The 13,065-nt window shown below is 27.8% G+C and overlaps 1 protein-coding gene across 4 annotated transcripts in view; it reads left to right on the top strand.

The window, feature by feature from the left end:
* The window catches only part of LOC107453600 (transient receptor potential cation channel subfamily M member-like 2), an 83,651-nt gene that overhangs the window by 41,808 nt on the left and 28,778 nt on the right, over positions 1-13,065 (top strand). For all 4 annotated transcript variants that reach the window (XM_043044088.2, XM_043044090.2, XM_043044091.2 and 1 more), the window contains 6 exons: positions 1,687-1,843; positions 2,261-2,354; positions 5,092-5,219; positions 7,089-7,280; positions 8,618-8,943; positions 11,882-12,134. In XM_043044088.2, coding sequence (XP_042900022.1) covers positions 1,687-1,843; positions 2,261-2,354; positions 5,092-5,219; positions 7,089-7,280; positions 8,618-8,943; positions 11,882-12,134 — 1,150 coding nt within the window. The remainder of the gene's footprint in view (positions 1-1,686; positions 1,844-2,260; positions 2,355-5,091; positions 5,220-7,088; positions 7,281-8,617; positions 8,944-11,881; positions 12,135-13,065) is intronic.

Genomic DNA, 13,065 nt, shown 5'->3' with positions numbered 1-13,065 from the left:
TTAAAATAAATAAATTATATAATTTCTGAGCTCAAATATGTTGTATTTCATAAGATATTAAGTAATTCTGGTGGGTATTAACTTAAAATTTGTTTTAGTTATTTATAGATGAATTGTTTAGAAAAAGGTGACATGGTTGCTAGATTTAGAAAGAACTCGCTTTTTTGGCAATTCTGATTTGTCCTCTTTTACTTGTTTATTACTGTTTGCTCTTGTTGCAAGTCGTGCACCATCTTACGTTAGTGTTAGCATATTGTTCAAGCAGCAAGGTTAAGTCCATTTTACAAATTACCATTTAGGTTTAAATTTTGAAGTTAGTAAATTGTTAACAAGAAAAGAAATGTTTTATAACAGTTATTTTTTTAAATGGCAATTCTTTCGTCATGAAATTACAGGTCTTATAATGACGATTCTTTTAACAATTCTTCTTTTAAACACGAATAATAAATCAGGTAATAAATACACGTATACGAGAAATTCTACTCAAGAGAGTGTCAAAACACACTGTGAGCCAAATGACTTTAAAGCACACCAAAAAAAGTAAACTGGTAGTATAGGCAGTCAAGAGCTTACAGTACTCCTTAGTGTAAAAAACACCAACCATTTCCTTAAATGATCAAATAAAACCCTCATTTTTTTGTTTCATGAATTATGCTCAACAATTTTGTTATATGAGATATATTTTAACTTTTTATCAACAGCAGTGATTTAGGAATACTTGTGCTAGTTGATTAGAAAAAATAATGATAATTTTATTTTTGTCAGATTATAATTAATTTTCTTAGAAAAATCATAATAGCTATAATAATTTATCCCAAAAATCAATTTTCATCTTCAGCATTTATAAATGAAAAGAAATATTAAGACATATATAAATATTTAATTAATTAATTATTTAATCAATTATTATTATTCAATCAATTATTATTATTTAATCAATTATTATTAATTAAATTAACATATATAAATATTTAAAAAGTATTTTTCTTATTGTTTCTTATGAAGCTAATATGAATCTGATTTAATACAAACGATGATAATATTTCATTCTGAACTAATTTGTAACTAAATCAGAATTCTCCATTATACTCATCTCTTTTAGTAAAAAAATTTTTTTGTATTTTAAAAATCAAATCTTTTAATGAAAACTCTTTTTAAAAATTAATATGCAATTACAAAGAAATTGAGTTAATCATTCTAAGTTTTCTTTATTTCAATTTGGAAACTTCAATTAAAGTTTAAAATGAGCCTAAATTTTCCTACTGTTATGAATGTTTATCATAGATTATAATTTTTTTTTATGACAGTGTGAAAGAAATGTTTTGAAAAAAAAAAAATAGGTAAAGCAGTTGTTTGTTATTGCTTTTTGTAACTGGCTTCAATTTTGTTAGAAAAATTATAAATATATTTAACCTTTTTCACGATGCTTGTTTATGAAATGACTGGATTTTATAACAACCATTATATTTAACCCTAAATTCGTAAACAATTGTCTCAAATTGTGTGAAAAATTTAGAAATACTTGTAACTTTCAAAGTGAAAGAAATCTTGAACTACCTTCCTAGATGATTAGGTGAATGTTTATGAATAATGTATCTTCCATGAATATTTATGAATCTACAAATAAATAGGAATTGTTTTATTGTCTTAATGTTTTTTATATTCAAAACTTAAATTTTATTTTAGGCCAAGAGGGATTCATGATGCTGAATACATTGAAAATTCTTTGAAACCTGCTCTATCTAGCAAAATAGCTCATCATTTCGTGCAGTTCAGAGAGAATAGCCTTGCAAGAAATATGTTTCGTGACAGAATTATGGAGTGTGTTCGATATGTTCATCAGGTACAATATACGTTCATCCACAAACTAGAATGCACTTTTTCAATGAGTAACATTGTTCATTTGCTTTCAATTGGAATGTTTCAATAATTTTTCAAACTTACTCAATCAAAAATGAATATAAAGTGAATGTAAAGTTTTTAAATTGAAGAATTTATAAACAGGTTTTGAAACAAAACAAAAAAGCAATTACATGATATAAAAACATTCTTATAACAAGAGCAGTAGTTTTATTTTTATATACACTTGTATTGCGATAGAAAAGTTATAAAACAAATTTAAAAACTTATTTTGAGTTGTGTAGGATTGTGGTAGAAACCATTTTTTTATAATTCAAATTTAGTTTTTTTTTTTTAGCAAATTGTGATTAAATAGTTAGAGTAATAATTCTCTTATATATTATATTCTCTTTTTTTCCAGAATGGGCAAGCTAACTTAACAATTATAAACCTGTACAGTCATACTTGCAATCTTGAAGATTTAGATGAACATTTATTATGTGCACTTTTTAAATGTAAGTTGTATTTATTATCCTTCTATTTGAACTGTTTATATATACACATATACAGGGTGTCCCAGACCGCCATATACAAACTTGGAACGAAAGTAAAGAACTTCCTTAGGAGCCATAATTACTTAGGAAATCGGGGGTGGAAAAGTCACCCCCACATAATAAAGAGATGCAAAGAGAGTAAGATTACAACCCAGAATGTAGTGTAAGACAGTTTATTATGCAACAAAAGAGTACAATGTATGATTTACAAGTATCAAAGGTGTTCAGAATTGGGCCCATTGACTAGTATACACGCAGGACACCTACGTTACATGGATTGGCGAATATTTCGAAGATACCTGCTGTTTCACTGATTGTAGCGGCAGCAATGGAGATTCGTATCACCAGGTGTATTTCAGAATTTATATTTATGTCATATACAATGATCTTCATGGCACCCTAAAGGCAGGGATGTAATTCTTCCGCGGATCCGCTGATTTCCGCTTTTTTCAGATTTTTCCATATCTTCCGCTCTTTTTTCATAAATTTCCGAGCGGAAAAAATTTTTATGCAGTAAATGATATTTTGTTGAAAATTTTTTTCTTCCGCGGAGCAAAAGTATTGAATCCCCCAATAAACCTTTCTTCCTTTCTTCACATGTCAATCTGCTGGCTGGGGTAAAAGTGGTTAACCTTGGTAAAACAATGCCGTCTCCTACTCCACTACTCTTATGTTTTCAGGCATGAAAGACATTTTAAAATTTCCGACCATGTTCCAAAAGCTTTTGGGGAGTCGAACGAGCGATATAGTCGGACTTGCGACTTGTTGCTTTGACAACCGCGACTTCCACTATAGATTGGAAAAAAGAAAAAAAAGTCATAAGCAGTTTCGTTTCGGCCGCTGATATTTGATTTCTTTTGATTGGCTGATTTACAGAATTTTAAATATTAGGAACTGGGCCAGAATCTGCTAAAATTGCGATTCTTATTTAGATGATTTTTATGTAAATCATCGATTTTCGTATTTAACTGATTTAAAAGTTACTTGTTGAGATTCGTTTTTACACGATTTAAAAATCATTACTCGCAATTCCCATTCACGCAATTTAAAAATTCAGTATCGCGATTTGTATTTAAGCATTTTTAAAACCCAATATTGCGATTTGTATTTAAACATTTTTAAAACCCAATATCGCGATTCATATTCCCGCTAGTTTAAAATCCAATGTCGCGATTCGTATTCATATATATTTTTAAATTTCAATATTGCTATTCGTTATCACGCGGTTGTAATATCAAACATCGATTTTCGTATTTATACGCGGTTTAAACATTACTCGTTGCGATAAGTATTCACGGACTCTAAAAATTATGCATCGTGATTCTTATTTACGCGATTCAAAAATTCAATACCGCGATTTTTATTTTCGTGCTTTTAAAATCAAATATCGTGATTCTTATTCACGTGATTTTATAATTGAATATCGTGATTCTTATTCACGCTATTTTTAAATTGAACATCGCGATTCTTATTCACGCGATTTTAAAATCAAACATTGTGGTTCTTATTCACGCGATTTTAAAATCCAACATCGTTATTCTTATTCAAGCGATTTTAAAATCCAACATCGCGATTCTTATTCATCCTATTTTAAAATCGAACATCGCGATTCTTATTCACGCAGTCTTAAAATCCAACATCGCGATTCTTAGTCACGCAACTTAAAATCCAACATCGCGATTCTTAGTCACGCAATTTTAAAATCCAACATCGCGATTTTAAAATCCGATATCGCTTTATTCACGCGATTTTAAAATTCGGCATCGCGATTCTTTTTCACGCGATTTTAAAATCAAGCATTTCGTTTCTTATTCGCGCGATTTTGAAATCCAACATCGCGATTCTTAATCTAGGGCCTCTAAAAATTGTGTGAGAAATGAGCTTTCTTGTCCTATCAACACTGATGATCAAAAGTCTGCAAAACGCAGTCCACAGATCAGTCATGTTAATAAAAGACCATGGAAAAAACAATGAACCGATGAGAAAGACCATAAAGGTCCTTTGTCCATTAAAGAAATGTTTTTTAAAATGATGCATGATAAAATGATGACATAACATCGTGCTTATGCATAATTACTCAAAGTTATCTAAATTATTAAAAAAAAATTATTTTAATCAAGATTTTATTTAAGAACATAATTACCATTTATTTATATTTATTTGAATAGATAATAATGTAATCATNCTGCTGTTTCACTGATTGTAGCGGCAGCAATGGAGATTCGTATCACCAGGTGTATTTCAGAATTTATATTTATATCATATGCAATGATCTTCATGGCACCCTAAAGGAAAATATCAAGAGGAGATAAATCAGATGATCTGGGAGGTCAAGAAACGGATCAACCGCGCCACTGAACATTTCTTGATTTGGTTGTCGCCTCGTAGGATATCTCTCATAATACAACCTAACAGCAGTGCATCCATTTACAATTGCTAGGCCATAGATGAAGTGGATGTCACCAGCTCAGTGTTTGTAAAGAGATTCATGTCTGCAATAATGAAGTCGCACATGTTGACCTTGAGAGATCGCATTCTACCCGACCTATTGATTTCCGCCCAGACTTTCCTATGTAATTATGAAGGTTCTCTAACTCCCTTTCAAGTTTGTCCTTTGGCATTCTGAGACAGCCTGTATACATATGAAGTTTTGATATTATAGACTTTTTTTTAAATTTCTTATAATGTTTTTTTACAGCTCAAAGACCTGACCAAACAAATTGGCATGCTCAGATGCAAAAAGATTTACTTTTGACTTTGGATTGGAACAGTCCACATGTAGCCATGTCAGAAGTATTCTTAAAAGACCCCTCTAGCAAATTTAAAGTAATTATGTATATATATTCATATTTGTTAAATTTGATCCTTTTTTTATACATATTATTTCTATGTTTGATTGATGAGGAAGACAAATTTTTCTTAATGTAACATTTATTGAAAGAAACAGAAATAAGGCCGCTGTGCAGAATTTGAATCGTGGAGGCAAGCAGCATTACCCACGTCACGCTACCACAGATACCCTTCATAGGGTGGCCCACATTCACACATCAAAGAACAACACACAGTAAGAAAAAAGAATGCAATGAGCGAGATTCGAACCCGCAACCATCGACTTCCCAGTCAAGGCACACTAACCGCTCGGCCACCTGGTCAGCAATGACGCAGGTGCCAATAGGTTCAGTTATGCCCACTGGGTAACCTTAAATAAGCAACACTTCCAGAGTCTTCCGAGGCAAAGAACAAGAGTTTAGTGCCTGCCGTTAAAACAAAAAGAATTTTAATCTATATAACTATCAAAATAATTCAAATATTTTAATCCTGTGTTAATTTGTAATTCAAATCATTCAAATTTTTGAGCAGTAATAAACTACAGATTTATTTATGCAAAGCTATTGCCAAAGTTATTTGTAATTGTTTGTATGTTTTATATAATAGCTTATACTATAACTTTTTTTAAAAATTTCTTTTGTTTGTCTATGTCTGTCATAGTTTGTTTTAATAATTTATGATAATATTTTCAAGAGATTTTTAAATATTTTTTAAAAAATTTTTTAAGCATTATTTTTAATAGTTCCAGAACGATTATAAGTAGTGTAGTACTAAAAATATTAATAGCATACCTGCCAACTTTTACGCATTTGGCGTAAAATTTTATTTCTATATTTAAAGTGGTAGCAGAATTTATGCTTTCTATATATTCCTTGCATTTATAAACTTAATTTATAATCTTTTTGACCACCACTATTTTTAAAAAAAAACTAAGCTTATATAGTAATATGTAATATTGTTACGGTATTCTGCATAAACCTTCCCTAAATTCAGCGTATATTTCTGCTTAATATGGTAATTTGAATTTAACTTTTCTACCACTGGGGAAAATTGTCCTCAAAAGGATTAGGTAAAAGTTGGCAGGTATGTAATAGTAATACTGTAAAAATAGTTCAAAACTATTACATACAATTGATAAAAAAAATTTAGATTTTTATGTTTAAAAGTAAATTCCTTTGTGGTATAATAGAAATTATTTTTTTTAATCAAACAATTATCTCTGCATTCTTTTTAAATCCAATTCTCTCTCTCTCTCTTTTGAAGTTCAATGAATTTATAACTTTTTGTGAGTAATTACAACATTATTTTTTGCTGGATGTTTAGCAATCTAACTAACCTAAAAAATGTAGAGAACTCTATAATTACTTAGTCAAACAAATTTTAAATACCTAAAGAAAATATAGAATTTTCTTTACTATTTTTGTTCATTCTAAATCCTTTTTTATAACCGAAGAAATTTTTCTAATTTTGTTTTTTGGCAAGAGTAACATAATTGTTTAATATTACTTTATAATTTGTATTATAATTGTAATATTACTTTATAATTGCTGATGGGGAAAAATTATTTCTATATTATAGATAAGTAGAAGTTCTTAATTACAATAATTGTTAATGGGAAAACACTATGCATATTAACTTAAATAGCTCATTATATTCTTTCCTTAATTTATGTTTTATATTTTAGTTTAGTCTCTGATTTAATATTGTTTAATATTTCACCTATTAGTAAAGTTAAGAAAATATTGTTAAAACAATGTTTCTGAAAATTTCAGCATAAAAATCTAGAAAAGTCAGAAAATCATTTACTAAATTTTGCTGTTTTGTATAGCTGATATATCCTTTAATAAAGATATTATTTTTTGGTAGGTGGATAAAATGATTTTTCAGCAAGCTTTGACTAGATCTAATCGGGAAGACTTTGTTGATTTGTTTTTGAAACAGGGCTTCCAGATACATAAGTACTTAACTCCAAAAAGATTGAGATTTCTTTTTTTAAAATCTCATAGGCAAGAGTTTTTTCGTTCTGTCTGCTGGGAAGGAGTTCTTGGACATGGATTGGTGCGTATAATTGGTGAGGGGTAAAATATTGCATTTCATTTTAACTCATTCTTTTTTAGTTTTTTACCATATACAATTAACCTGATTCACTTTAAAAATTTATATGTGGTAATAAAAAGTTTAAAATGTGTAAATCTAAAATGTTTTATTTATTTATTTTTTGTAGATATACGCACAGACACACACACATATATATATAAAGGTGTATATATATGTATGTATGTATGTAAATTTTAATTGTCTTCAACAATTAAAATTAATTCTTTCTTTTCTACTTCAAAAAAAATTATTATTGTTAATATTGAATAATTTTATTTTATATTACTTTAAAATCCATTAAAACATTATTTATATCAAGTAACATTATTCAATTAAACTTTGTATCTTTTAATATATTTAATTTAAAAACTAAAAATAAAATAATTTTTGAATGTATTTTTGAAAATAATTTCTTAAAAAAAAAAAAGGTTTTTGGATTCTATTTTCCATTTTTATTTTGAAATTTTATAACTTATAATTATTTTCAATTGTTTTAAAATAGTGAAATTCTTTAAATCGATTAACATATTATTTAACTTTATTTAGCAAAAAGTTAGTTTTTTTAAAAATGTTTTTATTAAAAATCTGAGACCAGAACTTTAAAAAAAAAAATTTGTATTTTAAATGCTAATATATACTTTTTAATCTTTAAAGTTAGTTTTATTTTAATTGTTATTTTAAAAAAAAAACTATTTATTAAAGAGACAATGAGATTCTTTCGAATTGCGATAGAATTACTGACTTTCTAAGCTTCTGTATCGGCTCTTTCAACACATTCCATGCAAGAAACTGTTGCAATAATATTTTTAAAAAAAGAAAGAAAGGAAGAAAATAATAAAGAAACATATTTTGTTCTGTTGTGTTGTAGATTAAAATTTTATTGAAGCTAACACAAAATTATCACTATAGCTAAAACATAAATTTAGTTTTTTTTAAATTATTGTAATTTGTTATAACACTGCATATCTTGATAATTATTTATATCAGTTGTAAAAAGGACGTATTTTTTTTCAAAAACTAACTGAAAATAAATTAGTTTTAATACCGCTGTTAAAATTTTAATGTTAATTATAGAAAGCTAGTAAAAATTTTTACTTGTTCCAAAATCTATAATTCTTTTTCCCGTCACAGATGTGTTAAGTTTCAGGACTCCAAATTAAATTACGGGAATGAATTTGATACTAAACCAGTATAAACTGGTTGAAGTGAATTAATAACTAACATTTATTTTTTAATGCAAACAAGTGATTATCACCCTTTGCTGCTTTGATTTCATAAATATTTTTAATGTTTTTCAGACAACCAGGATAGGAAAAAATTTCATTGAGACAGATCTGAATTTACTGATTGAGTTACTAACTGGTATTCGAAGTTTCATTCTAACTCAGGATATGTCTGTGAATGCCATGGGACTGTATGTCAGCGATCCAACGTCGGCTGAACGCAAATCGCTGAGTATTTTGATGTTGTGGGCTGTCTTTACGAATCGTTCTAAACTTGCTAAAGTCTTGTGGCGACATTCTGACCAGCCAATACACATAGCACTAATCATTTCAATGATTTATGAAAATTTAGAAGCTTATGTAGATTCTAATCTTAGGCAAGAGATTCATTCTCTTAGCAGGTATGTGTAAATAAATTGAATCATTTTCATAATATTTACATAGACACACACAGTATACTCTCAATATCTCAAAGTTGAAGGGAAGCTAAAAAAATTATATAGCAAGTTAAGAATTAAAATGTTCTAAAAAGTAGAAAAATATATTCGAAGATAATACTCTGAAATGTAGAGTAATGAAACATAAAAATAATTACTAATAAATATATATGCAATGATAATTGACAATAAGTCTAAATACAGTAGTGATAATTTTATTTTTAAAAGTAAGTTTCTATTTAACGTGTAAATAATCACATTAAATAGAAAATAATTGGTGTACAATAAACTTACATAGTGATTTTTCTGAAAAAATTGATTTTCTATTTCAAAGAATATTCAATATAACAAGGTATTCGAGATATAGAAGTTCGAGATATCCTGAGTATACTGTACATATATATACACATTTCCAATTATATTTAAATGTGTTTTTTTTTTTTTTTTAAATCCTGTTTTGTTTCTTAGTTTTGAATCTCTTATAAAAATAAAATTAATAATCACTTAACCATTTTTCTTTCCTTTTTTTCTTTTTAAATTTTTTGATTCTACCAATATAGTGTCTATTTATGGTAAATAAGTAGATTAATTAAAATTAATCTTTCTTTCTTTCTTTTTAATCTTTTCTTTTTAAACCTGGTTTGTTTGGAAGGATATATCTTCAAGATTATCAAATTGATTAATTAAAGTTCACCACTGTTTAGTTTTATTTTTGCTGCTATTTTATTGAACAAAAAAAAAAAAAATTGTTCTTGTACTATCTGATACATTTCTTTAATATTAAATTAATCGATCAACTATTATAATTATTACATAGAGTGAGATACTTTTTAAAAAGTGGAAGGGCAGTATTTAATTAGTGTTCAGAATATGAAGTTCCTTTCCAATACTGTCACGTTTGTTATAATTTTAAATAAAATTAATGCAGTAGAGCGCCGATTATCCGAACGACCAATTATCCGAACTATGTCTGAATTCGTTTTTTTTTTAAAGTTTAGAATACTTTTCAACTTATCAACAATTTTTCTAAATTTCTAAACCAGTAGATCTTCCGGCTGAAAAGAGTCAGGTTATGCAGCAGAAGAAATAGAAAAATAGAATACTGGTGTCGAAACACTGAAAACGTCCTAGGATTTCAAGTTTTAAATGATGATGAAATTGTTGCTGAAATTTTGAAAGAAAATTGGAACTCCTCAGACGAAGAGGAAGAAGTAGGTGATCAAGTTCAAGATAGTGGACCTTCTCATATAGAAGCATGCAATTCTTTCGATATTGCAATAAATTGGTTAGAACGTCAAAATGATGTTGATCCAGTTCAGTTGATTTATTTAAAAAGAATAAGGGATATGGCTGCTCAAAAAAAAGAGCATCTTCTTTGAAACAAAAGTCTTGGCTGGATTTCTTTTGCAATGGAAAACAAAGAAAAATGTGTTAAAATCAGTAATTGACAAAAAAAAAAGTTAGCTGAAATATGATTAAAAAAAAGTTCAAAATGAAAAAAAAGTAAAAAAACTAATTAAAAATATTTAAAAATTAAAAAAAAAAAACTTTTAAGCAAAGCTATTTTAGATAGTACTGCCAGTCCTAAACCTGGAAAAAGTGTGAAGGGAAGTTAGGGCATAAATAATAATCATTTAAACTAGATTTCACACAAGTTTCCAACTATCCGAACTTTTCATTAACCGAACCACGTTCGGTCCCGAGCAGTTCGGATAATCGGCGCTCTACTGTATTCTAAAACGTGTTCAAATTTTCCACAGAGAAAAAATTCTTTATTGTTCAGAAGTTAATACTAGAAATATATTTGATATTCTAGTAATAGTTTGTAATTATCTGCTTTTATTATAATTATTCTCACAGCAAACCTAGCTTTTAAGCATATTATATGAAGCACAATATGAAATGTTCAATCTCTATATAATAGTTAACATTGATATTGTTTTAAGTCTTGTTTATAGAGGAGACAACAAACTATTGTAGATTTTATTCATGAGAATAAAAGTAATTTTGAAAAATGTGCTTTTATTCTTAATTTTCTTCTTTATTCTATACTTTTATCTGTAAGAATATAAAATTTTTTTGAATTTATTTTATGAAAAAAAACTATTAAAACGCTTGCCACGGTTTGTCGTGATAGTATTTATCGCCAATGTCAACCTTCATCTATGAAAAGGTACCCCAACATAGAATTGAGTTAACATTCCTTATATACTAGTGAATTGGAATAGCATTTTTGTAGTGGTAGATACACTACACGGTTAATAAAAAGAAACCAAGCTTGACTCACATCGAGAGAAGTATTAGTACCAGACATTTTGTTGTAGCCCTACTTCATATCGCAGCTCCTTTTATTCGAAAATTATTATTTTATGATAAAATTTAACAAACCATGCTTTTATTCATCTCTCTTCATCAGTTAAGCAAGAAGTTAAAAAAAAATTAAATAAAGTTAAAAAAGCAGCAATGTCAACTTCTTTGCTTTCTAAAGAATATTTTATAAAATTGGTAGAAAATTCAAAAGATGGTGAATTTTCTGAATTAAGCAATTATTTTAGAAGGTTCAATGCTATGTAATTGGTACAAAGAAGGGTTTTATGTGAAATTGTGACTATATCATATGTAGTAGTCTATAATCATAAGTAGTGGTGAACAACATTTTAACTTTAAATAAACTTTAATATATCAACTATAAACTACTATATAACTTTTATAAAATAACTTTAAATAAAAAATTTTAAACAATAGAGTCGTACATCAAAACGTAGATAGAAACTGGCTCAAAGGGAAGTTACTTATGCTTATACCTTTTACACTTTATTTAAAAATCCTGTTTTCGTATATATTTGGTTGATTTTATTATTTCTTTGTTTCCAAAGTGAAAAAGAATTCCTTGTGTTTTCAGGGAATTTTCTGAAATGGCAACAGGTATACTAGATGCTAGCTACAAAGATTCCTCTTGTAGGGCATATGATGTCTTGAGTGAAGAAAACAAAGACTGGTCCTACAAAACTGCCGTTGATATAGCAGCAAATGCAAAGAATCGCACATTTTTGTCTCATCCATGCTGTCAGAAATGGCTTTCTACACTGTTTCTGGGAAATATTAGAGTTCGAGATGTTACATGGGGAGTCGTAACATTTCCTCAATGGTTTAAAGTGAGTTTCTCATGTTTCAATTTATTAGTCTTTATGCTTAAAGGGTGAGACCCAGAGTTTTTTTTCCCTATTTGGCATGATTTCTTACTATTTAACCTAATTGTTAAAGATAAAAATTTCAATTTTCGTTAAGAACATTTTAACATTTTATGGAATTGTTTATCTGAAGATATGAAGAAAAATTAAAAATTATTCTGTTCGATTTTAGAACAGAACATTTTAATATTTAAGAACATTTTATGGAACTGTTTATCTGAAGATATAAAGAAAATTTAAAAATTATTCTGTTCGATTTTAAAACAGAACATTTTAACATTTAAGAACATTTTAACATTTTATGGAATTGTTTATCTGTAGATATAAAGAAAAATTAAAAATTATTCTGTTCGATTTTAGAACAGAACATTTTAACATTTAAGAACATTTTAACATTTTATGGAATTGTTTATCTGAAGATATAAAGAAAAATTAAAAATTATTCTGTTCGATTTTAGAAAATAAATTTCCAAATTTTTCCTATTCCAAAGAAGAGGCTAAAACTTTTATCACCCCTTATTCTTCTTTGCTGTCTTGTACTGAACCTGGTCAGGTCTGTTCCTAATAATTTTGGTCTGGTTTATGCATAAGTATGCTCAGATATTTTTGTAAGGGGGGGCACTAGAGTTAATTATTCTGTTCTAATATTAAAAATCATGATTAAAATAAATTTTTTAATTTAGCATCAAAAATATGTGTATTAATGTTACTCTTAATGTTCAGTATTAGGTATTATGCAGTGTGCAAAATAAAAAGCAAACCAACCTGAATAACTTTTGATCTAATGTTCGGATCTTCATGTTTTCGAACTCATTCATAGTGGTTCGAGGAGGAGATCTCAAATATACTAATTAATTATTGCTGGCAATATTTTAAGTTACAAAAGTGGACACAA

Source organism: Parasteatoda tepidariorum, chromosome 10 (assembly GCF_043381705.1).
Source record: "Parasteatoda tepidariorum isolate YZ-2023 chromosome 10, CAS_Ptep_4.0, whole genome shotgun sequence".
In the NCBI taxonomy this organism is placed as follows: domain Eukaryota; kingdom Metazoa; phylum Arthropoda; class Arachnida; order Araneae; family Theridiidae; genus Parasteatoda; species Parasteatoda tepidariorum.
Note: the sequence above shows the minus strand (reverse complement) of the source record. Positions and strands in the feature narration are given on the sequence as shown.